The following is a 23,504-nucleotide window of genomic DNA, read 5'->3' as shown; positions in this document are numbered from 1 at the left end:
AGTGCAAGGACCTGGCTATCGGGGGTCATGGTGACCCCTTGGTTTTGCTCCTTTGAGACTCACGAAGGAGGGCCTGCCCAGCATGGCCCAGTGAGGGGGCAGGTGATGATATAGAGAGGAAATCTAAAGGGCTCTAAAGTGACTCAACAAACAGGAAGAAGAACAAGGAAACAAAACCTCTGAAAAAGCATTGACAGAGATGCAGATGGCTCTCACACGGGGCTGTGGATGTCATTTGTATTCGTATGCATGCACACACAACATTCGCACTCATACACAAGGCAGATGTATGCAACACACACACACACACACACACACACACACACACACACACACACACACACCATCTTTGCTGCTGCTGCTACTTCCAGGAAGTCTCCTATGTGGTCACCTGTGGTACTTTGTGTTCTGGGTTTGTGTTCTTTGTGGTTCAGGAGAGGCCGGGAGAGAGTACAAGGGCCTGTCTGCCCTAGACCCCCAGTGAGGGCCTCAGGGAGGAGGAGGAGGAGGAGAAAGAGGAGGAGGAGGAGGAGGAGGAGGAGGAGGAGGAGGAGGAGGAGGAGAGGGGTATTGGGAAGAGGGAAGACAATGGGGAGGAGGGAGAAGGTGGAGGAAAGAAAGAAGGAGCAGGAGGGGAGGGGAGGAGGAGGCAGAGGAGGAAGATGGGAAGGAGGAGAGGAAGGAGGGGAAAAGGGAAAGAGGGGGAGGAGGAAGGGGAGGGGAGGAGGAGGAACAGGAGGAGGAGGAAGAAGAGGAGGAGGAGGAGGAGAAATAGGGAGGAGAAAGGAGGAGGAGAGGAGGGGTGCGGCCCCCATAGGAGAAGCAAAGCCCCACAGCATCAATCTGCACAGCACCCACTCTCCTCCAGCTCTGCGCAGCTCCGCAAGGCCGCTGCCCTTCCCCACTGCCCGCCCATCACGGGGCCACCCCGATGCTGCGGGAGGGAGGGAAGAGGCCTGGTCCCCATGGCGACTGCTCACGCGCCCGCCCCACGCGGTGCCTCAGGGGCGCATCTTGGGCCGCGCATCCTGGCCGGGCTGGGGGGGACTCTGGGCATCCTGGCAGGCCCAGGTGACCTAGCCCCCCTGGAATAGGGGGGTGGGCGTCTTCTTGCTCTGCCCTTTGAGTTGCCCAGCTCCCGTCCCCGTGACCCAGGGCGCAGGCGTAATCCCATAGGGCCCCCTCATTACTGAACCTTTCTTCACCATGGAGACTGTTTCTCAGGCCATCCCCCTGGGGTACCATCCCTGGGGTACCGCGCTAAGTGCCGCAGGGCTGGCCAGAGGGACTTGCCAGTGGCCAGACCCTCCCTGCAGGCCCAGGTGAGCTCAGGGGGGCTAGAGCACACCCCGGGAACCCCAGAAAAGGTCACGCTGAGCCCAGGCCTGGAGCATTGTACATGTTGGTGGCCTGCGCCCCGGAAAGTTATTATTGACTGGCAGTGACGTCACCCGCAGCCAATGGGAGCAGGATTTATTTCTGGGGCTCGCAGCTCCATCCGGGCCTTTTAGCTGCAATCTGCCAAAGAGGGAGCTCCAGGGTGTTCCCAGACAGTCTGTGTGACCTGACTGGGGGTGCAGGGGTGGGGGAATCGGCTGGCCGGGGGATGACACACAGGTGGGGCCTAGGCTGCTTCTACCTCCAAAGAGCACTGTTTTCAGAGTCCAGTGGGCAGGACCAAGCTGCCACTCATGCTACAGCCTCACTGGCATCTGACTGACCATTTGTGTTGTTAGGCCCCAGAGGTTTGCTAGTACTAGTCCTTGGTAGTTTGTGCGGGCCTCCAAGTGATAGTACTTAGTGCTGATCAGTGCTGTGAATAATTGGGCTTGTCTAGGACCAGCTAGTTCTTAAAAGTCCTTGACTCAGGGGCCGGAGGAATAGCTCAGCGGTAAGGCATTTGATTTGCATGCGGCCAGCACAGGATGAACCCCGGTTTGAGTCTCAGCATCCCATATGGTCTCCCAAGCCTGCCGGGAGCGACTTCTGAGCTCAGAGCCCAGAGTATCCCCTGAGCACTGCCAAGTGTGACCCTCCCCCCATAAAAAGAGAAGCCCTTGACTCACTTGTCAGTACTTAGGAATGACTAAACTCTGGATCGACAGTCCTGGCACCTTGTAACATTGGTATCACATGGTCCATGGACTAGTTAGTGGCTCTGGGCTCTGGTCAGTCCTGAAAAGTGTGTGACTTGGCAACCTTGGGAGTTTGGGGGGCCAGAGAGATAGCTTGAAGGTAAGGCGTTTGCCTTGCACATGCAGAAGGTCGGTGGTTCGAATCCCAGCATCCCAAATGGTCCCCTGAGACTGCCAGGAGTGATTTCTGAACGTAGAGCCAGAAGAACCCCTGAGCGCTCTGGGTGTGACCCAAAAACCAACCAATCAATTAAACAAACAAACAAACAAAAACTTTAGGAGTTTGGGCCTGGCATTACCTTGCTTTCCACCTGTGCCCACGTTGGCCCTGGTGCCCAGATGGTCAGTAGCTCCATTCCTGTGGGAACAGAGAATATCTTGGGGGACCCAGAGAGCCCAGGATATCCCATGGACCTTGGGCATTGACCTAGCTCCTCCGTGACTAGGTGAGCAGAAGTAGGAGCCCTCTCAAAGCCTGTAGACTGTGGGGGTAGGTTTTTGGAGTCCTTCAGAGAAAGCCCTGGGCCCTGGGCCTGCCTGGCCCCTGTCAGCTGCTGAGGTGAGCGGGGACCAAATGCAATCTCACCTCCCAGTTGAGGGCATATTAAATATAGACCACTGGGCCCTGCCCCTCCCCACAGGAGTTTATTTTTAATTGCTGGCTCCTGTTTAGTCAAATCTGAGCACCGGCGGGAATGGCCCAACGCTGGGATTCTCCACACTGTCCTGAGCCCTTTCTCATCTGCTGGGTTCCATCTCTGAGTTCCATTTTGTTTTTAACCTTTATTTATGGGCCCAGAGAGATAGCACAGCAGCGTTTGCCTTGCAAGCAGCTGATCCAGGACCAAAGGTGGTTGGTTCAAATCCTGGTGTCCCATATGGTCCCCCATGCCTATTTCTATTTCTGTTTCTGAGAAACCCCTGAGCACCGCCGGGTGTGGCCCAAAAACCAAAAAACAAACAAACAAAGAAACTTTATTTATTTATTTATTCATTCATTCACTCATTTATTTATTGGTTTTTGGGCCACACCTGGAACTCAGGGGTCACTACTGTCTCTGCACTCTGGCAGGCTTGGGGACTATACGGTATGCCAGGAATCTAACCGGGTCCCTCCTGGGTTGGCCACATGCAAGGCAAAAGCCCTGCCACTGTGCTATCTCTCCGGCCCCTATCTCTGAGTTCCTGAATGCATCATCCAGAGAGACCTTGTCACTTGCCTTACACACTTGCCAACCCAGATTTGATACTCAGCAGCCCATAATGTAAAGAAGCTGCATAATATTCCATTGTGTATATATACCACATTTTCTTTAGCCATTCATCTGGAATATTATGCAGCCGTCAGGAGAGATGAAGTCATGAAATTTTCCTATACATGGATGTACATGGAATCTCTTATGCTGAATGAAATAAGTCAGAGAGAAAGACAGACACAGAATAGTATCACTCATCGATGGGTTTTAAGAAAAATAAAAGACATTTTTGTAATACTTCTCAGAGGCAATAGAGATGAGGGCTGGAAGATCCAACTCACGATAGGAAGCTCAACACAGAGAGTGGTGAGTGCAGTTAGAGAAATAACTACACTGACAACTATCATAACAATGTGAATAAATGAAGGAAGTAGAAAGCCTGTCTCAAATACAGGCAGGGGGTAAGGAGGTGGGACATTTGGGGCATTGTGATGGGAATGTCACACTGGTGAAAGGGGGTGTTCTTTATATGACTGAAATCCAACTACAATCATGTTGTAATCAAATTGTATAAATAAAGACAGTAATAAAAATAATTCATATACTAGGAAAAAAATTATAATTTTTTCTCAATAAAATACAGAAATAAAAATTAAAAAAAAGAAAATAGTGTACGCCATACTTAAATAAATGTTTCTGAGATAGACTATCTCATTTTATTATTTTTTTTATTATTTTTTTGTGTGGTTTTTGGGTCACACCCGGCAGTGCTCAGGGGTTATTCCTGGCTCCAGGCTCAGAAATTGCTCCTGGCAGGCACGGGGGACCATATGGGACTCGGGGATTCGAAGCGATGACCTCCTGCATGAAAGGCAAACGCCTTACCTCCATGCTATCTCTCCGGCCCCCTCATTTTATTATTAAATTAAATATCACTTGAATGGTAAAAATAATGTAAAGAAGCATAACATAAGCAGTGAGAGAGAGAGAGAGAAAGAGAGCGATCTACCCCTCCCAACTGCCAGGCTTCTCCTTTTATACCAGATCAGTTATCAGTTACAGGGAGCGGGTCCCAGTCCATTGACAGTTACAGAAAGACATTATCACTCCTTAAAGATAAATCAACATTTGGGGACAAAATGATAGCACACTGATAGGGCATTTGCCTTGCACGCGGCTGACCTGGGATGGACCTGGGTTTGATCCTCGGCATCCCATATGGTTCCCCGAGCCTGCCAGGAATGATTTCTGAGCACAGAGCCAGGAAGGCCATCGAGTGTGGCCCCAAAACCAAAAACAAAGATAAATTAACACTGCATATGCTGTATTTATACAGCAGCACTGACAGAACTGACTTCAGAGTGCTGAGCTAGGAGGAACCCCAAGTACCACCAGACTTAGCCCCTAAACAGAGGGGTCCTTGTATTCTCCCCTGGCACACATTCCCTGAGACACCATTGTTGCCGGCTCTCTTCCTCTGGCCTGGCAGTTAGCTGCCCTGGGATCCTAAAACCCCCCTCACCATAAGTGGGAGCAGAAATGGCCCCAGAGGTGGGATGAGGGGGTCAATCCTGGAGCCTCCCCAGCATTCGTCCCATCCTTGGGGGCCCAGGATTCCCCTTCCAGGGAGAGGAAGGAACCTCAGAGCTGCCTGCTCAGGGGTTAGGGAAGATGGGAGCCTGGACTCGGGGAGGTCCCCTGGGCAGTACCCCAAAGGGGGCCTAGAAGCTCATTTCCAGCGCACTTTGTGGGGTCTCCCACAAACCCTCGGTCACTGGGCAGCAGATGGCCATAGGCTGCCTATCTGGGACCACTGAGGACAGGTCAAGGGCAGGGGGAGGCCAGCAGACTGCCCCCCACCACGCTGCCCAACTGGGGTCCCTCCTGGGCAAGAGCGCATGCAGGCTCAGTCCTGCCCTCTGGGGGACCCCCAGGAGCTCCTTTGTGCCCACCGTGCGCCCTAACCGCACCCTCCTCCCCAGGCACGGTCCTCTCCAGGACTCCTGTGGCTCGGCCCCTCCTCCCCGCCTGTTTTCCTCCGGCTGCGCGTCCCCATCCCTCCCGTCCCTCCGGTGCGGGGTGCGGTGCGTAGTCGCCCCGCGTGCCTCTGAGCCGGCCCCGCCGCTGCCCGCGCCGTCGCCCCAGCGCCCCGCCCGCCAGTACCGCAGTGCGCGGTGCGTCGCCTCGCGCCGTCAATAGGTGGACCCCGCCTGGAGAGATAAAACCGGGGCGCCGGCGCCGCCTGTCCCTCTGCTGAGACCGCGGCTCCGGGTAAGGACGCGCCAGCCGGGGTCCGGGTTAGGGGACAGAGAATGGGGGCGCACGGAGCGCAGCCCTTGGGGACCCGCGGGTGCCCAGCGCCTTGACGCGCTCGGTGCGCATCCGTTCGGAGGATGACAGCGGGGTGGGGAGGGGACGCCCTGGAAGGCGCAGGGGGTCGCGGCGGCGCTCAGATCCAGCCAGAGTCGTCCCCCTGCCCCGATCTTCCTGCCTTGGTGACCTTGGAGCTGCTCAGGCCTCCTCCCCACTTGGGGCAGGGTTTTTAGGGAGCTGGGGTCTGGCCTCTGGCGAGAGTGGGGGCGGCCTTGGAGAGGGAGGTAGGGAAGGTGGGGGACATGCCGCTACTGCAGCTTTCTGGCAGCCCCTGGAGTGGGTGACCCTGACCTTTCAGAGAGGGCACCCCCCAAGCTGAGATGTCTCCTCCTAGGATGAGTCTCGGGGTCCTGCCTGTTGTGAAATGTAAGGGCGACATCTCAGCCCTCCTGTCACCCTCCTGTCATCCCCTGCCCTCAGAGGCCTGAGCTATTCTGGGCGCTGGTGTGGGTACCGCATTGCCCGTCTGCCGCCTGGCAGGCAGGGAGAAGGAAGATGGCGCAGTCCCAGCGGGGGAGGGGATGGCCCTTGCCTCCCCCAGGACGGCTCTGTGGGTGGGGAGTGCTGGGGGCAGCGCCTGGCCGGGAGGAGGATGGGGCAGGCCTTGCCCTGCTGTGCTGGAGACCTCTGTGGCATCTGGACACCCTGGTGGTCTTCAGCAGGCTTGGTTGGGTCAAGGGCTAGCGAGCTCACCCCTCCCAGGCATGGCAGGGACCTGGTCCCTGGGGGCAGGGCTGTGTCCTTGCTGGCATCCCGCACACCGCCTATCCCTGACCCCACTGCCCCACAGACCGAGCCGGAGCAAACCCAAGTGGTGCCAGCCCCTCCCCACAGGTGGGCAGGATGGGCAAGGAGAAAACCCACATCAATATCGTGGTCATCGGCCATGTGGACTCAGGCAAATCCACCACGACGGGCCACCTCATCTACAAATGTGGGGGCATTGACAAGAGAACCATCGAGAAGTTTGAGAAGGAGGCAGCCGAGGTGAGTGGGGGGAGGAGGAGTTGTGCAGGGGGACCCAGGGGAGAGGGTCCTGCTGGATTGATCAGAACCAAAACATCAGGAACCTAGAGCTTGCCATGGCCCTGGGCTTGTTCTGTGACCTCCGCTAAGGTCTGGCAGGGGGGTGGCATTGCCATCCCTGCCCAGCGGGGCTATTAATAACCCCTGACAACACCAGGCAGCAGCTCTGTTTCCCTTCCAGGAGGTGTCTTAGTAGACTTCTGCTTGCCTGGGGCTGGGGAGGGGGTGTCCCTTAAAACTGGTTTTCTTACAAGCCCTGGGCGCAGACATGTCTAGGGGGGGCGGTGCTGGAGGATCAGCCACTTGGGGAGATGCAACACCCCTGCAATACCCAGCACAGACCAGTCATGGGGAGTGTTTGCAGTGTGTGTGGTCTCAGTCCAACTGGACCTTGTCCAGGGTCCAGCTGGGTGGTCAATGCCACAGGTGGGAGCTGTGTATGCCTGGCTGTAGTGGTGGCTGGGGGGGGTGTCCCAGGGACACCAGGAGAGGGGAGGAGGGAGAAGAGAGATAAAAGGGAGGAGGGGCCAGAGAGATAGCACGGAGGTAGGGCGTTTGCCTTACATCCAGAAGGATGGTGGTTCGAATTTCGGCATCCCATATTGTCCCCTGAGCCTGCCAGAGGCAATTTCTGAGCATAGAGCCAGGAGTAACCCCTGAGCACTGCTGGGTGTGACCCCCCCCCAAAAAAAAAGAAAGAAACATAAAAAGGGAGGAGGAGGAAAGGTACATTTCTGGTGCTCATCTCTGCAGTCTGTCCCATTTGGGTTTGACAGCCCAGCCCTGTAAAGGCTCCACCTTTCTCTCATCTGAATGGCACAGGCCCCAAAATGCTGGTGGCAAGTGACCTGCTGGTGGGGCTCTGAGCTGTGCGTCCTTCCCCCACAGATATTTTTATTTTGTTTTTGTTTTGTGTTTGGGTCACACCCAGCAGCATTCAGGGGTGACTACTGGCTCTGAGCACAGAAATAGCTCCAGGCAGGCTCGGGGACCATATGGGATGCTGGGGATCGAACCTGGGTCCGTCCTGGGTCTGCCGTGTGCAAGGCAAATGCCCTACTTCTGTGCTATCACTCTGGCCCCTTCCTCCACAGATGGGCAAGGGCTCCTTCAAGTACGCCTGGGTGCTGGACAAGCTGAAGGCGGAACGGGAGCGCGGAATCACCATTGACATCTCCCTCTGGAAATTTGAGACCACCAAGTACTACATCACCATCATTGATGCTCCTGGCCACCGAGACTTCATCAAAAACATGATCACCGGCACCTCGCAGGTGGGCCCTTGTCGGCACTGCTGGCTACCTCTGGGCAGCCTGGCAGTGAGTGAGAGTGAAGGGTGGACAGGGGACTGGGGGTGCTCAACATGGAGGGCACTGTGGCTCACTCTGTCTTGCAGGCCGACTGCGCTGTGTTGATCGTGGCAGCCGGTGTGGGAGAGTTTGAGGCGGGCATCTCCAAGAACGGGCAGACGCGGGAGCACGCACTGCTGGCCTACACGCTGGGCGTGAAGCAGCTCATTGTGGGGGTGAACAAGATGGACTCCACGGAGCCCAGCTACAGCGAGAAACGCTATGATGAGATCGTCAAGGAGGTCAGCGCCTACATCAAGAAGATCGGCTACAACCCCGCCACGGTGCCCTTCGTCCCCATCTCGGGCTGGCACGGGGACAACATGCTGGAACCCTCACCCAACGTGAGTGCCCGCTTGCAGCTCTGGAGTGGGGAGCGCTTAGGACATTCAACTTAGGCTCAGCTTAGCCTTCAGGATGCCCTGGAACCCCATTCTGGCCAGGGATACCAGTGACCCTGTATGCTCTTGGGATCCCTGTGCCCTGGTGGGGACCCTCTTGCGCCCCATGTTTGCAGGGGCCTCGAGAAACTGTGCATCTGGGAAGTGGCTATGACTAACTGGCTCTCCCCTGGGCCTCCTGACCCACACAGCATTGGTGTGTATGTGGGGCTCATGACACCTCAGTTGGGGCAGCCAGGCAGTGGGGGGCTGTGGGGAGCTGTGAGGGGCTGTGGGGACTATAGGAAGCTGCAGGTCTGAGCTGGCACCTGGATTTAGAATTCTTCTGCCACTACCCTTTATAATGACAGGTTCTTCTCATGGATTTGGGATATTGGGGTGAGAAGTGGGGAAGGGGCTTTTTGATAGCAGGTTGCAGCTTCCACCCAGGGTTCTGGATCTCAGGTGGGCTGTATCAGACACGCCCCTTCTCTCCCACACAGATGCCATGGTTCAAAGGCTGGAAGGTGGAGCGCAAAGAGGGCAATGCCAGTGGCGTGTCCCTGCTGGAAGCGCTGGACACCATCCTGCCCCCCACACGCCCCACGGACAAGCCCCTCCGTCTGCCGCTGCAGGACGTGTACAAGATTGGCGGTGAGGGGCCACCCCCCAGATCAGCACCCCAAGAGCAAGGATCCAGATTAGCATCTGTCCAAGCCCCACCCAAGCCCAGGGGTTCAGCAAGGACACCCATATTGCTGCCCCTACCTCTCCCCTGAGGTGAAACACCTTGGGGAAGTCCATTTGTCAGTCCGTGCCAGGAGCTGGGAGCCCAGGTTGAGGAACAGATCACAGATGTTCAGGATCACTGTCCCTCTGTGGAACACAGGCCAGGGAGGCACGACACAGGTGCCAGCAAGGAGGAGGCCTGGGGGTGGGTGAGTGAGGTCCTGTGTGCAGGAAAGGGGGACTCCACTCTCACTGCAGCACAGAGCACAGCCAGGTCCCCACCACACTGCAGTGCCCCTACAGTGTCTGTCACAGCCCGGCAGAGCAAGGTGAAGCTCTCAGGAGTGATCAGCCCCTGAGAAGTGTTTTGCCTATGCCCCCATCAGGCACATCAGAAGCAGGGCAGCAGCCCTTACCTGCCAGGGTGCTCCCCTACAAGGTCACTTCTCTCCTCACCTCGTAACCCATGGGTCCCCCTATACAGGCATTGGCACTGTGCCAGTGGGCCGTGTGGAGACGGGCATCCTGCGGCCTGGCATGGTGGTCACCTTTGCACCTGTCAACATCACTACTGAGGTGAAGTCAGTGGAGATGCACCACGAGGCGCTGAGTGAAGCCTTGCCCGGAGACAACGTGGGCTTCAATGTGAAGAATGTGTCTGTGAAGGACATTCGCCGAGGGAATGTCTGCGGTGACAGCAAGGCTGACCCACCCCAAGAGGCTGCCCAGTTCACCTCTCAGGTGGGCAGGATAGAGGGCACAGGTGGGCAAGCCTCCCCGGTGGGTGGCTCTGTGCTCTGGCTGACCCCTGATACCCTTGGTGCATCATCACAGGGGCCTCTCATCACCTCATGATTCGGTTTAGTTTTTTGGGCCACACCCAGTGGTGATCAGAATTTGCTCCTGGTTCTGTTCTCAGGGGTTTCTCCTGGCAGGGATTGAACCTGGGTCAGCTGTGGGCAAGGCTAGTTCTTTTCTCTTGTGCAGAGCTCTACCCAACCTCCAGACAACAGTTTAAAATATGTTTTTTTTCTTGAGAGAAATCGAAAGATAATAAGTGAGGACTAATTTATTCAGTCCTGAGAAGTTTGGCCTTCTTGGCCATTTGCTCAGTTCCCCTTTGCAAATGCTGTCTGAAGGCTTCAGAGGAGGCTGGGGGAGGCTGGCTATGACTGGATGGAGCCCTCCTTCACCCCAAGACCCCTGGATGGGCCTGATGGCCTCTTGTGACTGTCCCACAGGTCATCATCCTGAACCACCCGGGGCAGATCAGTGCTGGCTACTCGCCAGTCATCGACTGCCACACGGCTCACATCGCCTGCAAGTTTGCTGAGCTGAAGGAGAAGATTGACCGGCGCTCTGGCAAGAAGCTGGAGGACAACCCCAAATCTCTCAAGTCTGGCGATGCTGCCATTGTGGAGATGGTGCCTGGGAAGCCCATGTGTGTGGAGAGTTTCTCACAATACCCACCGCTCGGTAAGACTCGTGGGTCATTGCTGCCTGGGTTGGGGCCTTCAGTTCTTTATTCTGCCTCAGTGCTTAGAACTTAGTTGGAAAGCGAGGTCTGGGTTCTGTATCACTGGGAAGGCTAGGGAGGGGCAACCAGGACAGCCCTCAGATTGGGGGAGCAGTTCTACAACCTGACCCTCAGCACTCTCACGCTCTCAATGACACAGCAACTCCTGGGGCTACCTAAGGAGGCCGCCTCACAGGCTCCAGAATTATATGCCCCACCATAAAATCTGAGAGCAGGGAGGATGCCACTAGAGCCAGTGCGCCTGCGCACTGTATCCCAGTGGACCAGGAGGATGCTAAGAGCACAATGCGCCTGCGCACTGCATCCCGCAGCGGGCCGGGAGGACGCTAAGAGCGCAGTGCGCCTGCGCGCTGCATCCCAGCGGGTCGGGAGGATGCTAAGAGCGCAGTGCGCCTGCGCGCTGCATCCCGGGGGACCGAAAGGATGCTAAGAGCGCAGTGTGCTTGCCCGCTGCATCCCAAGGAGTGGGGATGGAGGAGGGACCCCTGTCCCTGACGTCCCTTCCCGGCAGGTCGCTTCGCCGTGCGCGACATGCGGCAGACGGTGGCCGTGGGCGTCATCAAGAACGTGGAGAAGAAGAGCGGCGGTGCCGGCAAGGTCACCAAGTCGGCGCAGAAGGCGCAGAAGGCGGGCAAGTGAAGCGCGTGCGCCCGCGGCGCACCCCACCCCGGCGGCGCCGCGCCCCGTCCCCCGCCCCGCGCCCCGCCCGCCCGCCAGGCGCATGTCTGCACGTCCGCTTGCAGGAGGCTCTCGGTCAGCGACTGGATGCTCGCCATCAAGGTCCAGTGGAAGTTCTTCAAAAGGAAAAGCGCCTCCCGCCCCGGCTTCCGCGTCCGGCCCCCCACGCGCTCAGCGTCCCTTGTACCAATAAACTGAGCGCCCAGAGCTGTGTGAGCCTGCTGTCTGGGGCCCTGGGGGAACCCCCTTTTCCCTCTTTCCACCAGGTTGCAGCTCTGACCACCAGGCGCCTCGCCTGGGCTCCAGAAGGGACTGGCCAATTTGGAGGTTCACAGTGTGAGGTCATAGTTTGGGGATGTTTCTGACGGCTGGCTGAGAGCCGAGGGTTCCCACACACAAGGGTTCGTCCACAGGTTCCTCATAAGGCCTGTGATCTGCACCCCAGGGTTCACTCAGCAGCTGCCTCATCCAGCTGTGCCAGCTCAGGGTAGCCCAGCTGGGCTCTGTCCGCTGAGCAGGGGCCCATTGTATCCAACTATAGGTAGCCCTGCAGGGTGGTGTTGGATGCAACCAGAGCCATCTCAGGCCTCAGAAGAACACACTCACAGCTATGGCATATGGCACTGGGACAAAGAAACATGTAGACACTCTATCCTGGGGACCACAGCCACCTCCCATCTTCAGAGCCAGGGTCCCTCTGGACTCCCACAAGCCCAGGCCTGACATTGCAGAGCCCTGCCATGAAGGGCCAGGAACTCATGTGGGTGTGGCTGGGAAGGGGCTACTAGGCTATGGGCAGAAAGTGGACCTGAGAGGCTGCTTCGTCCGGGAGGGGCACTGGTGCAATCTGAGCAGACAAATACCTGCCCTGTCCCAGGACTGGCTAGTGGCATCTCACAGAAATGTGCCCCAAAGAACAGGCTGATCTGCTATATGCTGCCAACCTAGGTTCGGTCTTATGGTAGCCCCCACCAATGCACCCTGGACCCTACCACTTGGCTGCACTCAGAGTGGATGTGGTCAATCCAATATACCTCCTAGCCCAGGGATGGCAGGAGTGATGTCACTGTAGTGAGACTGAGCTAGGGCACCATTTCCCAGGGGTGCATAAGGTGATGTCAGCCCATACCCGCCCCAAGGGACCACTGGCCTTGGTGGATTACTTTGTGGGAGAGGCCTAAATCCCCAAGATCCCCCCAGATTTTCTCAGATTCCCTAAGATCCTCACAGGTCTCCCAGGTTCCCCAGGCCTTCTTTGCAGGACCTTACAGATCCTCAGCCTCCAAATACTCTAAGAACCCCTCATATCTTCAAATATTTCTCCAGATCCTCCTTGTATGACCTTGCAGATGCCCAACCTGCCAGATCCCCTAATATCTCCTCATATTCCCAGAACCTTGTGGATCCTCCCAGATCCCTCGAGATCTTCCCAGGTCCTCCTTCTCGGACCTTGCAGAGCCTCCCAGATCCTGTGACCTTCAGACTGTGAGAGGTTGGGGGAGGACTTTTTTGTGTGTGTGTCAGGGTTCAAATTGAGGCTGTGATATGGGGATGGAGGCAGCAGCTGGATGGCTTTTGACATCTCTGACCTCTTCTGAGTGGGGAGGTGAGGAAAGACCCAGAAGTCCAGAAATCTCGGGAACGTTTCAGTACAGGCACCGATGTCACTGGGGGGGTGGGGGGAGATGATAGCGGGGAGTGTCTCAGTCTGGGAGGAGGCGAGAAGCTGTCCCAGATCTCGTGGGGAAAATGCAGTATCTGCCAGTATCCACACGGGGGCAGCATACAAACACATTTCCCAGGATTATCCTGCTAACTAGGATTTAGGAGGGCCTATGGTATGCGGGGGGGCGGACTCACTTAGTGCAGCTAACCTGGGGCACAACACAGCTGACCTGGGGGTCGGTGTTGCATGCTCCAAAACTCTGTGGCCACAATACAAACATGCCACAAGCTCCTAACATGCACACAAAACCTGAGGTGTTCCAGCATGTCACCCCATGTCTGGGAAAGGATCTTTCTTCAGTGAGATTCTAGTACCCCATCTGGTTGCCTAGTACCCTGTCTAGTACCCCATCTGGTTGGCCCAGTGAGGGAAGACCAGTGCCCTTAGGAAGACCAGTGTCTCCCTCCTCTCTCAGGGGCCTCTCTTGTCCCATTCCCCCCCCCCCCGCCTGTGCTGAGACCTTGGGAGGTGGTCGTAGCCCTGAGAACCCCACATTGCCCAGGCTCCTTCATTTCCTGCAGCTTGGGCCCCACACCCTTTTCCAGAAAATGGTCATCTCTTTCTTTGGGTCTTCTCAGGAGCATTGCCAGAAAACACATCTGTTTCAAGGTTTCAAGGTTTTCAAAGTTTGAGGCCAGAGCTATAGCACAGCAGGGAGGGTGTTTTCCTTGCACACAACTGACCCGGATTTGATCTCCAGCATCCCATATGGTTCCCCCTGAGCCTGCCAGGAGTGATTATTTCTGAGTCTAAAGTCAGGAGTAACCCACCCCCCCAGCACTGCCAAGTGTGGCATAAACAAAACAAAACAAACAAACAAAAAATAATCCTTAAAGTTGAAACTTCTGTTTTGAGATTATTGTAGTGTATGAGTGTAAATATATTTATATGATAAAATAGAACTATAAAATTTATAAATATAAATATTCGATATAAACATAAAATATAAATATATTTATATTTAAAATTGAAACATCTGTCTTGAGGTTATTGTAATATATAAGAACTCAGAGACTCATATGGCTCCTAGTCAGCCATAGCAGCTACTGTTCCTTTAAGGGTGACAGGTACCAGATGTCCTGCCCCTTATAACTGCTGTTGGAGGGCTATTGGCCTGGTGGTATATAAAGCCAAGGCTGAAGTACTAGGGGCTTGCTGTCCCTGCCATATTGCTCCTGCCGGGTGGTCGCTGTTGAATTGCTGAAGAAAATGTTTGCTGGACTCTCTGCTCCTGCTGCCTTTTGCTGCCTCTCCTACTGCTCTGGGCCTAACAGTTGGCACCTGGAACAGGCGGTGAGTAATGAATTAGAGTTGTGATCCTGTAGATCAAAGTCATGATCCCTTCATGGATCAAGGCCTTAATCCCATGGTGGATTAAATCTATGCTTGTATCTTGGATATTTAAGTCTTTTATCCTATTTCATGTGTTTCAAAGATCTGCTGCTATTTATGTTCTTAGGGGTGATGACATGAACATATATCTTCAAATAGTGAAAAAAAACCCAATACTGTATTCACCAAATTACTTAAATACTATTACCCCTTCAACCCCTCTCAACCCCACCCCAAATTTTTGTTTTGTTTTGTTTTTGGGTTTTGGGCCACACCTGGTGACACTCAGGGGTTACTCCTGGCTATGCGCTCAGAAGTCGCTCCTGGCTTGGGGGACCATATGGGAAACTGGGGGATCGAACCGCTGTCCATCCAAGGCTAGCGCAGGCAAGGCAGGCACCTACCTCTAGCGCCACCGCCCAGCCCCGTACCCCACCCCAAATTTAACCACAAATGTTAACCTCTCAGCACCTCCTGTGTGTATTCCTTGAAAAAAGGGAGTCCTGCAGGATTTAGATCATATCCAACGGAAAGTGTTACTCCCACTCCCCAATACAAGAGAATTCCAATGAATAAATGCCATCAGAGGGGAGAGGTGTCTTTCCAGAAGAAACTTAGGCTCAATCTTAAACCTAATTTAAGACTGATAATATTCCAATACTACTGGTGACAACTCAGAGAGACCTGCATATCCCAGGCATGACTCAAACTTCATCAGCTCAGAGGATGAGCTCGTCAACATCTCTTCAGACCAGGAGCCAACCTTGTTATGGTTAGCCATAAGTGGCTACAGTCTCTTTAAGGGTGAAGCTGTCAGTTACAGATATCCTGCCCCTTGTAACTGTCACAGGAGGGCAGTTGGCTAGGGGGGCATATATAAACATCTGAGCTGAAATACTAGGGGCAACTGCCTCTGTCAGATTGCTCCTGTTGGATGGTCACTGCCAGATTGCTGGAAAAACTGTTTGCAAGATTCTCTGCTCGGGGCCGGGCGGTGGCGCTGGAGGTAAGGTGCCTGCCTTGCCTGCGCTAGCCTAGGACGGACCGCGGTTCGATCCCCCGGCGTCCCATATGGTCCCCATATGTTGCCAGGAGCAACTTCTGAGCGCATAGCCAGGAGTAACCCCTGAGCGTCACAGGGTGTGGCCCAAAAACCAAAAAAAAAAAAAAAAAAAAAAAAAAAAAGATTCTCTGCTCCTGCTGCCTTTTACCACCTCTACTACTCCTGCGGGCCTAAACTTATATTTGTGTGTGTGTGTGTGTGTGTGTGTGTGTGTGTGTGTATATATATATATATATATATATATATATATATATATATATATGATAAAATAAAACTAAAAATATTTTTATATATTAAAATAGAAATATATTTATATGTGGTCAGGTCCCAGGACTTAATTGGCCACAAGAAACAACATTGAGATAATTGGGCTATTTCTTACACAACTGTTGTGGTGTTAGTAAGGATGTTGGTTCTCCCTGGGATAATGTCCCTTATACACAACCATGTTCCAGGTCCATGCTTAGTTTCTGTTCTGAGCTACCAACATTTCTAGATAAGGGGCAGGAAAGATAGCACAATGGGGAAGACATTTGTCTTGCATGCAGTCAACCCAGGTTCCATCCTTGGCATCTCATATGATCTCCTGAGACTGTCAGGAGTGACCCCTGAGAGCAGAGGCATGAGTAGTAGAGGGCATCATGTGCATGTCACCTACTCCCACTGACAGGATACAGATGCCATGTCAAGAAGAGAAGGCTGGAGTCCCAATAATTTATATCTACTGTCTGTTTTCTCTGCAGAAGTTCTGATGTCCAGTCGGTGAGCTACCTGGGGCCACTCTCTTAATTCACATGCAGCTGACTGCAGTGCTACCTGCCCGATGGCTCTTGGTGCAGAGATCAGGAACACAGATGTGCAGAGACACAGCTAAACGTACCCAAAGATGGCCCATGGTCATGGTCACCTGCTTCGCTGTGTGTTTGTTCGCTGGTCTGAGCAGCATCATGGGAAAGGGTGGGAATTGTCTGCTCCCTCCTGAGGAGGAGTTCACTCCCAGGCTGAGGGGTGACCCTCTGAGCTGCTATGTGCCCGGCCCTCTCAGCAAGGCCACCTGACCTACCCAAGGTTACATAGCTTAGAGGGAGGGACATGCTTCCTATCCCTGCTGGCCATGACACAGCTGATGGTGGTGAAGGGTCCCAGAAACTGGCCACTCATCCTGACTCTGGTCCCAGAATGGCCAGAGTGTCTCTGGTTGGGTGGGCAGAGAATCCAGCCAGTCCTTCTGGTGACCATATGTGTGGAGGGGCAGGACAGGACAACCCTGATCTCTCTGTTTCCTTCTGGGCAGTCAGCCAGCAAGTACGGTTCTCCATGAGCCTGGGTGGGCAGTGGCAGGCAGCCAGGGCCAGAGGCTGGTGTGTGGGCAGGCGGCTGACCGCCCTGCTGGCGAGGTGCCCGTCTGCACTTCTGCAGGCCCCACTCCTGCGCCTACATATCCCACAGCTGCCCCCTGCTGGAACCACTGCCTGGCTGAGCTCCAGTTCCTCACGCAGGCCACCAAATCTCCCTGCTGGGCACATGAAGCAGCAAAGACTCAGAGCTGCAGGGAGGGCACCATCTTGCCTGTGGGACACACTCTCCCTTGGCTCCTGTCTGCTGAGTTACAGGGTTTCAAATGTCTGTGGGTGCTTGGTCATTGCAGGGTCAGGCATGGACGTGGGAAGGAACCAGCTGGGATGGAATTGGGGACCAGTAGACTCACATGGACATGAGGATGCATATAAGAGATGAAACCCTTCTGGTTGCCACACTGGTCCTGGGGTGTCCTCTGCCACCTGCCCCAATGCTCTCGTGCCCCAGGACAGGACACGTCAGTCCGACCACCAAACTTGGATTTAGACCCATCATCACTCAGGGGGTCCCCTGAGTGCTGTTTGTTCTCTGGTGGTGTCCTCCTCCCTCGTCCTTGTGTGATCTGCTGCTTCGCGGGCTGGGAGCTCATGGAGAGCCGACTCCAGCCCCTTTTAAAACACCATAAATTCAATTTGTATTGACTCCCGCGGAGGGCCTGGAGGAAAATCGATGCCTCCCTGCTCCAAGGTACTGCCCTGAGCTGGATAAACATAGCTGATACTCTGAGGAGCCGGCAGGGACCCACTGTGGGAATGCGTGGGGAGGCACTTCCTGCTGCCCAAGTTCCGGAGCAGCCGCCTCAGGGTCTAAGCTGGCTCCATGATGGGGACACGGCTGCCTCCACTTCCCCGAGTTTGCTGAGTTCCTGACACAGCAAGCTCTGGTCTACTGATAGATTCAGCAGCTTCTGCAGTGGCTAGGAAAGAACTTTAGGCTTTCAGTGGGGACTGAGAAGAACTCCCCACTCTTCAGACCCTGCCCCCCCAGAACACTCACACAGAAATGTGTTAGTCGGGTTACAGGAGGGGGACAGCGGCTGTGAAAAGCTCGTTGTCCCCACTGTCTGGGTTGGCCAGCATTAGGGCGACCAGCTTTCTCCTCTGTCTTCCATCCTGTGTCAGCCCTGCTAGGAGGAGCAGAGACATGGGGCCACACAATGGGGGAAGGATGGTCTATCTAGCTCGTGTCAGTGCTCAGTTCTGGGCCCCCAAACACCATTGGCCACACAAAGAGCATCCCTGATGGGCCAAGCCTGGGGAGAGCCCATGCAGGGCACAGTGGGCATCAAGGTAGGGGCCAGTGAGAAGGTCCAGGCTGTGGCTGTCCAGTAGCCGGAAGTGGATGGTGGGGGTCAGGGATAGTCTCTGGTGATGTTCCGGAATGACAGTGTTCACACCTTGCACTGGGCAGGTGTATGACCCCCACAGATGCCCAGCACCATCAGACATCAGAGAAGGTCCCTATTGCTGTCAAGGGCAAGTCCACTCTGACTAGAAGGTAGTCCTGGGGACCAGAAGACACAGGCCCTGATAAAGGGTCATCACAGCGGAGCAAACCACATCAGTTCCTAAAGGGATCATTGGCCTCCAGCATCCATAGCTTCTGCTCTGTCCAGGTCAGGTTCCAGAGAGAGAGAGGGTCCGTCTATTACCCCATGGTCCCTCTAGCTGTTACAGGATATACCTTCCCAGTCTTTTTTGTGGGGGATATATCTTCCCAGTTTTTTGGTGTTCAGGGGTTACTTCTGGCTCTGCTCAGAAATTACTACTGTGGGGCCGGAGAGATAGCATGGAGGTAAGGCGTTTGTCTTGCATGCAGGTCTGTGGTTCAAATTCCAGCATCCCATATGGTTCCCTGAGCCTGCCAGAAGCTATTTCTGAGCAAAAAACCAGGAATAACCCCTGAGTGCCCTCCCTGCTGCTCTATCGTTCCAGCCCTCTGCATTTCATTTTTTGGGGCCAGGGAGCAGCCAGATCCCTCTCAGCCTCAGGGCTCAGCTCCATCCACTGCGCCTGCAGGGGCTCCAGCTGCTGACATGGCCGTGTTTGCTCAGCTGGGCTCAGGGTATCCCTGACCTTGACCGATAACAGCTTTGTCCCTTGCAGAACAGGTCACTTACTGTTGTAAAAATATAAAATATAGAGACCTGGGGCCAGAGAGGTGGTGCTAGAGATAAGGCGTCTGCCTTGCAAGCACTAGCCTAGGATGGACTGCAGTTCCATCTCCGGTGTGTCCCATGTGGTACCCCAAGCCAGGATCGACTTCTGAGCGCATAGCCAGGAGTAACCCCTGAGCATCAAATGGGTGTGGCCTTCCCAAAAATATAGAGTCCTATGGTGGGGGTTGCTCCAAACTTTCAGCTCTCTCTGCTTCACTACCTGCTCTCCTGTCTGAATAGGTCTCCCCCATGTTCAGATCAGGGGCCACGTGCTTCAACATTTTGGGCTCTTCATTTTCAGTCCAGTTTAAGAAAGTCATGACTGGGACCAAAGCAGTGGAGCAGTGGTAAGGCATTTGCTTTGCACATGTCTGACCTAGAATGGACCGCTGTTCGATCCCCCAGCGTCCCATATGGTCCCCCAAGCCAGGAGCGATTTCTGAGCGCATAACCAGGAGTAACCCTTGAGCATCAATTGGTGTGGCCCAAAAAAACAAACAAACAAAAAATGAGTGGGGGGGGGGAAGAAAGCCATGACTAACCATCAGAGGATCAAAACACTCACCATCATTGTAATCTTCTTGGGTCCTGTCCCCTTACAGGCCACCAGTTGTTGTTTAATAATATAAAAGATAAAGTCCTAGTGTTGGTGTGAGGCCTTTCTAGGCATGGTGCCTGTACCTCCTTGACTGGCAGGTCTGAAGGTTGCAGGATAATGGAGGAGAGATTCACAAGCAGTCAGAAGAAGTTTCAGGAGACAGCCAGTTTTATGACATGGTCCTAACTGCCATGTGCATTTCTTTACATGGTTTCTAAGCTAAGCAACCTCTTTCCTGCTGCCCTCCATGATCCCTTGCTCCCTTTTCTGCCTCCCCATCCCCCCCCAACCAACACTTTTTTTTTTTTTTTTTGCTTTTTGGGCCACACCCTGTGACACTCAGGGGTTACTCCTGGCTATATGCTCAGAAATCACTCCTGGCTCGGGGAACCATATGGGACACTGGGTATTGAACCAACGTCCGTCCTAGATCGGCTGCATGCAAGGCAGATGCCCTACTGCTGTGCTATTGCTCCACTCCCCTAACACTTTTATTCCAAACCTTAGACCCCTCCCAGGTGTGGGTTGGTCTGACCAGTCAGGTGGGATAAACAGGAAGTTGGGGGGATACCTGTAACATCACATTTTCTAGGAGATTGGTTGGGGTTGGATTCCCACAGAGCTTCCAAGGAGGAAAGGCACTTCTCATTCCCCTGTTACCCTGGTCAGGGAAAGCTATTCTGGTTGTATAAATCCACAGTAAATAATCCACAGAGACAGGAAGGTAAGAAGAGGCAGGAAGGTAGGATACCAAATCCTTTTCCAGCTGCCAGCTGCTCCAAAACTCTAGAGCATGCTAGCCAGTTGCAAAAGAACTCCATCTCCCCAGCTAAGCTCTTATTTATTTATTCAGATATAAACAGCGCCCCCTATCTGAAAGGTTGTAGGTGGGAAAGCAGACAGGAAAATATATACCAAAGAGAAAATTATGAAAGCCTCTAAATATGAACAATTCCCCCCTTTTTAGTATAAAAAATATAATACAACTTGGTAAATAAGTAATGTACCCTATAAGTACAAGGGAAAACCTAAGCTAACAAAGAGCAACAGTTTGCATAGGCACATCACCGGGAAGATGTAAAGAAAAACTTCTAAGCCTAAAAACAGGGTGTCCATAACCAGAAACATGAGTCAAGGAATCAGCTATAAGCTTCAGAGATGATAGTTCCACGATACACGACGTACAAGATGAAAATTCAAAATAAGGTCTTCCATAGAAGATCAAGTGACATAGCCGGAATTCAATGATGAAAGACCTAGTATAGGTTGTGGAGATCTCACGAAGTAATCGAAAAGTACAATTGTAATTCGAAATCAAGATCCTTTGAAGAGGTGATGGAAAGGCTGTCAGGCAGGTGAGATGAAGTTTATTTTCAATTCATGCCCAGGATGGCAAGAAACCCATTTTTGGGGGCGCTGATTTGAGTCCCTACTTGGGAGATGGTAGGCACACCCCCAAGATCACTGGGGAGATTTCTGCAATGTAAGACCAATAGGTGTCTGGGTTTAATCCAAGTTCTTCCATATGTAGAGTTCAAGGAGAAGTCCATGAAAGATCCAAAAGTGATGAAAAAAATATGGGGGAGCACTACAGATGACTTAGTGATGGGAGCTAAAGTCAAAAACCAAAACAAAATGTTTCAGACTGGGAACCTACCTGTGTAGATAAATAACTTGAGGTTCCACCCAAAATGGATAAAAACTCCTTTTGAACCTACAATTTTTTTCTTTATGATGCACCCAAGCAAAAACCCTGCATGCAAGGAACATCATTAGGGATAATAACAACAGTACAACAAAACCACTAACCTACAGTTGTTAGAAGCAACAACCAAAATGTAATACAGAGAAAATTTCTATAAGTAACACCTCAAATGGGGGAGAACCATAATTGCAATAGACAAAAATAGACTGGCATCAAATATAAATCCAAGAAATACACTCAGAAGAAAAATACAAAAGGTGAATGTCCTTCAGAGTCCAATACAGATCTGAAACGATGAAGGATCTGGAAATCTGAGAAATCTGTCCGTGGAAACTTGAGGAGTCCAGATAAGTGGCTCATAACTGTCACAGGAAGCGAAACTCCCAAAGCCGAGGATCTCTTCCATAGACCAAAATCAGGAAGCTTGTAGCTGACTATGGAGGAGATGATTTGAGGAGAGGGAGGAGTTTCTGAAAAAGGAAGGTTAAGGACTAGGAGGAGAGAAGAAAAGAGCTGAAAGGAAGACTAAATCACGGAAGAGAAAATTAAGAAAAAGGAACTATAGGGGCCAGAGTGGTGGTGTAAATGGTAAGGCATCTTCCTTGCACGTGCTAGCCTAGAATGGACAGTGGTTTGATCCCCCGGCATCCCATATGGTCCTCCAAGCCAGGAGCCATTTCTGAGTGCATAACCTTAAGTAACCCCTGAGTGTCACTGGGTGTGCCTCCCAAAAAAACAAATAAGAAAAAAAAAAGAAAAAGGAAATATATATAAAATATACAAAACAGACAAACAAGTAACAAAAGAGACAAACATAGAATTGACAGAATGGTGGCTACCATACTCACTCACACAATAGGTTAACCAAAAATTCGATGGAATGGATCCAAAATGAAACAAAAGAAAAATCAGCTGAAACAGTACAAAGCGCTTCAGAACACGCTAGCCAGCTGCAAAAGAACTCCATCCCCCCAGCTAAACTCTTATTATTCAGATCTAAATAAAAAGTGTCCCCTACCTGAAAGGTTGTAGGTGGGAAAGCAGACAGGGAAACATATACCAAAGAGAAATATTATGAAAGCCTCTAAATACTAACAGATACCCACAACTTACCCCTAAATTGACCTATTCTAGTCCCAGCTGGCCCGGTAGCTAGGCTGGCTGAGTGTGGGCATCTTTTGGGGTCACTATCTAGTGCTGGTGGCCACAGCTAATGGCATAGCTCGATGACAGGGCCAGTGTGTGTCCTCACCTAGGCCTCATCCACCTGGGCCTGTGCCACACGGTTCTTTCAAGTCAGAGACCAGCTGGCCAGCTCCAGGCCCACTCAGCTGCCAGTGCCAAGGTGGGCAGTTTTCAGGAACCCGGGAGGTGGTAGGGAGGTAGGGTGGTGAGGTAGTGAGGGGTGAGAAGATGAGGTGGGATGAGGAGGTAAGGTGGTGAAAGGTGAGGGGTGAGGAAGTGAGATGGTGAGGTGGATGAGGAGGCGAGGGGTTAGGAGTGAGAAGATGAGATAGTGAGGTGAGGGATAAGGAAGTGAGGAGGTGAGGAGTGAGGAAATGAGGTGATGAGATGATGAGGTGGTGAGGCGATGAAGTGATAAAAATGAAGAGGAGGTGAGGCATTAGGAGGTAGAGTTGAGGAGATGCTGTTTTGAGTCGTGGAAAACTGAAGAGGTGAGGGGGTGAGATGGTGAAGGAATAAATAGGTGAGTATGTGAGGCAGTGAGGTCATCGATCAGGTGGTGAGGAAGTAAGACAGCGAAGAGGTGAGAAGGTAAAGTGGGAAGGAGGCGAAGGGAGAGGTGGTGAGGTGGGAAGGAAGTGAGGTGAGGGGTAACAAGGAAAGGAGGAGTTGAGTCAGTGAAGTGGTGAGAGGTAGTAGTCAGTGAGGTGAGGAGGTGAGGCAATGAGGCCGTGAGGAGGTGATGGTGAGGAGGTGAGGTGATGAGAAGGTCAGGGATGAGGAGGTGAGGCAGTGAGGTGTCCATCTTTGAAAGGACCTAGCTCCAGTCAGCCATGCAAGGCGGCAGCCAGGTGAGCTGGCTGGCTTCAGAGAGACCACCTCTGTGGGTACACGTATGAACACACGTTGGCAAGTGTGTGCTGGTGTGGGTTCGGGGATGTGTATAAATATGCCCGTGTGTTCGTGTGTGAGCAC

General features: G+C 53.2%; 1 protein-coding gene across 1 annotated transcript; it reads left to right on the top strand.

Moving 5' to 3' along the window:
• The first annotated feature begins 5,443 nt into the window (after nt 1–5,443).
• Nucleotides 5,444–11,610, top strand: EEF1A2 (eukaryotic translation elongation factor 1 alpha 2). The gene is made up of 8 exons (XM_049777146.1): nt 5,444–5,602; nt 6,495–6,691; nt 7,825–8,004; nt 8,127–8,423; nt 8,963–9,113; nt 9,673–9,929; nt 10,430–10,664; nt 11,237–11,610. The coding sequence occupies exons 2-8, from the start codon at nt 6,548–6,550 to the stop codon at nt 11,362–11,364; spliced, it is 1,392 nt and encodes a 463-aa protein (XP_049633103.1). The 5' UTR covers nt 5,444–5,602; nt 6,495–6,547; the 3' UTR covers nt 11,365–11,610.
• The last annotated feature ends 11,894 nt before the right edge of the window (nt 11,611–23,504 follow it).

Source organism: Suncus etruscus, chromosome 7 (genome assembly GCF_024139225.1).
Source record: "Suncus etruscus isolate mSunEtr1 chromosome 7, mSunEtr1.pri.cur, whole genome shotgun sequence".
NCBI lineage: Eukaryota > Metazoa > Chordata > Mammalia > Eulipotyphla > Soricidae > Suncus > Suncus etruscus.
The sequence above is the reverse complement of the archived record's forward strand: the minus strand, read 5'-3'. Positions and strand labels throughout refer to the sequence as shown.

What these genes read in the sequence shown, in the direction of transcription:
- EEF1A2 (XM_049777146.1), top strand. Translation starts at nt 6,548, where the DNA reads ATGGGCAAGGAGAAAACCCACATCAATATCGTGGTCATCGGCCATGTG. An exon ending in TGATCACCGGCACCTCGCAG is followed by an intron (nt 8,005 to 8,126) that starts GTGGGCCCTTGT and finishes TCTGTCTTGCAG; the next exon opens with GCCGACTGCGCTGTGTTGAT. An exon ending in CTGCCCAGTTCACCTCTCAG is followed by an intron (nt 9,930 to 10,429) that starts GTGGGCAGGATA and finishes ACTGTCCCACAG; the next exon opens with GTCATCATCCTGAACCACCC.